Source organism: Entelurus aequoreus, linkage group LG17, assembly GCF_033978785.1.
Source record: "Entelurus aequoreus isolate RoL-2023_Sb linkage group LG17, RoL_Eaeq_v1.1, whole genome shotgun sequence".
Taxonomy (NCBI): domain Eukaryota; kingdom Metazoa; phylum Chordata; class Actinopteri; order Syngnathiformes; family Syngnathidae; genus Entelurus; species Entelurus aequoreus.
The window spans coordinates 21,460,557-21,464,351 of NC_084747.1; the positions used below are offsets into that span (position 1 = coordinate 21,460,557).

The 3,795-nt window shown below is 45.4% G+C and overlaps 1 protein-coding gene across 1 annotated transcript in view; it reads right to left on the minus strand.

The window, feature by feature from the left end:
- Window positions 1–1,760: 1,760 nt before the first annotated feature.
- The window catches only part of LOC133632657 (fibrinogen C domain-containing protein 1-like), a 30,038-nt gene continuing 28,003 nt past the window's right edge, over window positions 1,761–3,795 (minus strand). Inside the window, exons 9-10 of the mRNA XM_062025214.1 lie at window positions 2,618–2,797; window positions 1,761–2,545 (exon numbers count right to left, since the gene is read on the minus strand). Coding sequence (XP_061881198.1) covers window positions 2,295–2,545; window positions 2,618–2,797 — 431 coding nt within the window. The 3' untranslated portion in view covers window positions 1,761–2,294. The remainder of the gene's footprint in view (window positions 2,546–2,617; window positions 2,798–3,795) is intronic.

The following is a 3,795-nucleotide window of genomic DNA, read 5'->3' on the forward strand; positions in this document are numbered from 1 at the left end:
TGCCATATTTTTGCTGAAAGGATTTAGTAGAGAACATCGACGATAAAGTTCGCAACTTTTGGTCGCTGATAAAAAAAAAAGCCTTGCCTGTACTGGAAGTCGCGTGACGTCGCAGGTTGAAAGGCTCCTCACATTTCCCCATTGTTTACACCAGCAGCGAGAGCGATTCGGACCGAGAAAGCGACGATTACCCCATTAATTTGAGCCAGGATTAAAGATTCGTGGATGAGGAACGTGAGAGTGAAGGACTAGAGTGCAGTGCAGGATGCATCTTTTTTCGCTCTAGGTAAAAGGGCTCATTGGATTCCACAATCTCTCCTTTTTCTATTGGGGATCACGGATTTGTATTTTAAACCACCTGGGATACTATATCCTCTTGAAAATGAGAGTTGAGAACGTGAAATGGACATTCACAGTGACTTTTAACCTACTCAGTGGCCTAGTGGTTAGAGTGTCCGCCCTGACATCGGTAGGTTGTGAGTTCAAACCCCGGCCGGGTCATACCAAAGACTATAAAAATGGGACCCATTACCTCCCTGCTTGGCACTCAGCATCAAGGGTTGGAATTGGGGGTTAAATCACCAAAAATGAATCCCGGGCGCGGCTCCGCTGCTGCCCACTGCTCCCCTCACCTCCCAGGGGGTGGTCAAGGGGATGGGTCGAATGCAGAGGACAAATTTCACCACACCTAGTGTGTGTGTGACAATCATTGGTACTTTAACTTTTAACTTTTATCTCCACGACAATACATCGGCGAAGCACTTTAGCTACGGAGCTAACGTGATAGCATCGGGCTTAACTGCAGATAGAAACAAAATAAATAAACCCCTGACTGGAAGGATAGACAGAAAATCAACAATACTATTAAACCGTGGACATGTAAATACACGGTTAATGCTTTCCAGCCTGGCGAAGCTTAACAATGCTGTTGCTAACGACGCCATTGAAGCTAACTTAGCAACGGGACCTGACAGAGCTATGCTAAAAACATTAGCTATCCACCTACGCAAGCCAGCCCTCATCTGCTCATCAACACCCGTGCTCACCTGCGTTCCAGCGATCGGCGGAGCGACGAAGGACTTCACCCGATCATCGATGCGGTCGGCGGCTAGCGTCGGCTTGCGCGTCTGCTATCCAAGTCAAAGTCCTCCTGGTTGTGTTGCTGCAGCCAGCCGCTAATACACCGATCCCACCTACAGCTTTCTTCTTTGCTGTCTCCATTGTTCATTAAACAAATTGCAAAAGATTCACCAACACAGATGTCCAGAATACTGTGGAATTATGAGATGAAAACCGAGCTTTTTGTGTAAAATGTGTCCGAATACTTCCGTTTCAACCATTGACGTCACGCGCATACGTCATCATACATAGATGTTTTTAACCTGAAGTTTCGCGGGAAATTTAAAATGTCACTTTGTAAGTTAACCCGGCCGTATTGGCATGTGTTGCAATGTTAAGATTTCATCATTGATATATAAACTATCAGACTGCGTGGTCGCTAGTCGTGGCTTTCAGTAGGCCTTTAATACTCTATCTGTATTTGCTTTTGTTTTCTTCCCTTGTTGTTGAAAGTGCCTCGAATGTTGAGTGAATTATAAATACATCTTTGTTGTTCAATAAAAAAAAATAATATTTAAAAAAAGTTTGTTGAATAATCATTACTCAACCATAAAAATCATACGCACGTGCGTCAAATCACGTTTGATGTCACGTCAAAACAATAAGGAGACAGGTTAAAAAAAAGTGTTTTAATGATGAAATCATCCAAGAAGACATGAAAATGTATGTCTTTCATATTTTATACATACAATAACATGATTACTGCTAAGCATGTTATTGTTGATGGATTCATGTGAGTACTTATGGCATGGATTTTTAATAAGTTTAAAAAGTACATATTACCTGTATAATCCTATTACCTGTAAAGCGACTACTTTATCCCAGCTGTTAGAAACACATTGTAATAATTGTGGGTGTGTTTGGTCAAGCGAGGTAAACAGAGGTAAGTAGTAGGGGTGCACCAAAAAATTGATTCACGAATCCCCTCGATTCAGTATCGATTCATAATTTTCCCCCCAAAAAATAATAATAATAATTGTTTTTAAGTATACAGTAAGGATGTATTTGTATAAAGACGTCTTTAGGCCGTCTCCATGCAGGAGTTGTTCTAACCTGTGGCCTGTTTTGAAAAAGTTTCCTGATAATTACACCAAATAAATGGTGTTGAATGGAGACTGGATTCTGAATGGAATGGTCACTTCAGGAATGGGATGGGTTAGTTAATGAAGTCACTTTTAGGTTTTGGGGCGGATCTTCATCTCAGTGAACCTCAGAGAGTACTGCCAGCCAGTCCAACTGGACCACTCCACGCCGTCGGCGTAAGAGGCGTGGCCCCCTTTCAGGTACTGCCCGTTCAGGTTGGACGTATGACAGTTGCGGTACCACCACGCCCCCTGGTAGTACGCGGCGCAGTTGTTCTCCGACTGGTCCCGGTCCCGGTCTTTGGTTGTGAACTGCATCCCAGAATGCTTCAGCAGAGAGTCGCCTGGACGACGACACACAAAAGTTGAGTTTGTTGCGGTACCTGCGCACCTGATCGGAGCCGGTCGGGTTCTACCTGCCGTCCCGGAGTACTGGTCCACGGTCAGCGGGTATCCGTCCTCTTCGGGGTTGACCGAGTCTCGACCCACGGAGAATTCGGCGTATTGAGCGAAGGCTGTGGCGTTGTCAAAGTCGGCCATGTCGATACGCAGCTCGTAACCTCCTGACCTGGTCAGAGTGTAGATGTTCTGGAGGCCTGAACACACGAAACACACCTGAGGTCAACACACATCTTCTTTGACAAATCAACCCTTCTAAAGTCTCCGTGTGTTCTTGTGTTCCTACCCTTCTTGAGACATGAAGAAGGAAAAGTATCTTCCATATGAGGAGGTGTGAACAAGTGATGACATAAATCATGGTCCCAACATTGCATCTAATAGAGAGCCAAATACTAGAGTCCGTGAACATTGACCCAAAGTCAGGATTTTTTTTGTTGATTTAATGTGCATACAAAAGTAAACATTGACAGGTGCAAAGGCAGCAATATATGATCAAACAAGATGGCAGCTAAAGAAGGACTTCCCTATTCATCCCCGCCAGGTGAACAGCTGATTTTACCACTTCCGGTGCTGACGTAAGACAAGCCATATGTGACCATAGGATGAACAAATACACTACACTACTAAGACTATAGTGGCCATTAACACTTAGCTTCTACAGCTGGGTTGCCAAAGTGCGGCACAGGGGCCATCTGTGGTCCCTGACTGACTCCTTTGTCATCTGTGGTCCCTGACTCCTTTGTCATCTGTGGTCCCTGACTCCTTTGTCATCTGTGGTCCCTGACTCCTTTGTCATCTGTGGTCCCTGACTGACTCCTTTGTCATCTGTGGTCCCTGACTGACTCCTTTGTCATCTGTGGTCCCTGACTCCTTTGTCATCTGTGGTCCCTGACTCCTTTGTCATCTGTGGTCCCTGACTCCTTTGTCATCTGTGGTCCCTGACTCCTTTGTCATCTGTGGTCCCTGACTGACTCCTTTGTCATCTGTGGTCCCTGACTCCTTTGTCATCTGTGGTCCCTGACTGACTCCTTTGTCATCTGTGGTCCCTGACTCCTTTGTCATCTGTGGTCCCTGACTGACTCCTTTGTCATCTGTGGTCCCTGACTCCTTTGTCATCTGTGGTCCCTGACTCCTTTGCCATCTGTGGTTCCTGACTCCTTTGTCATCTGTGGTCCCTGACTCCTTTGTCATCTGT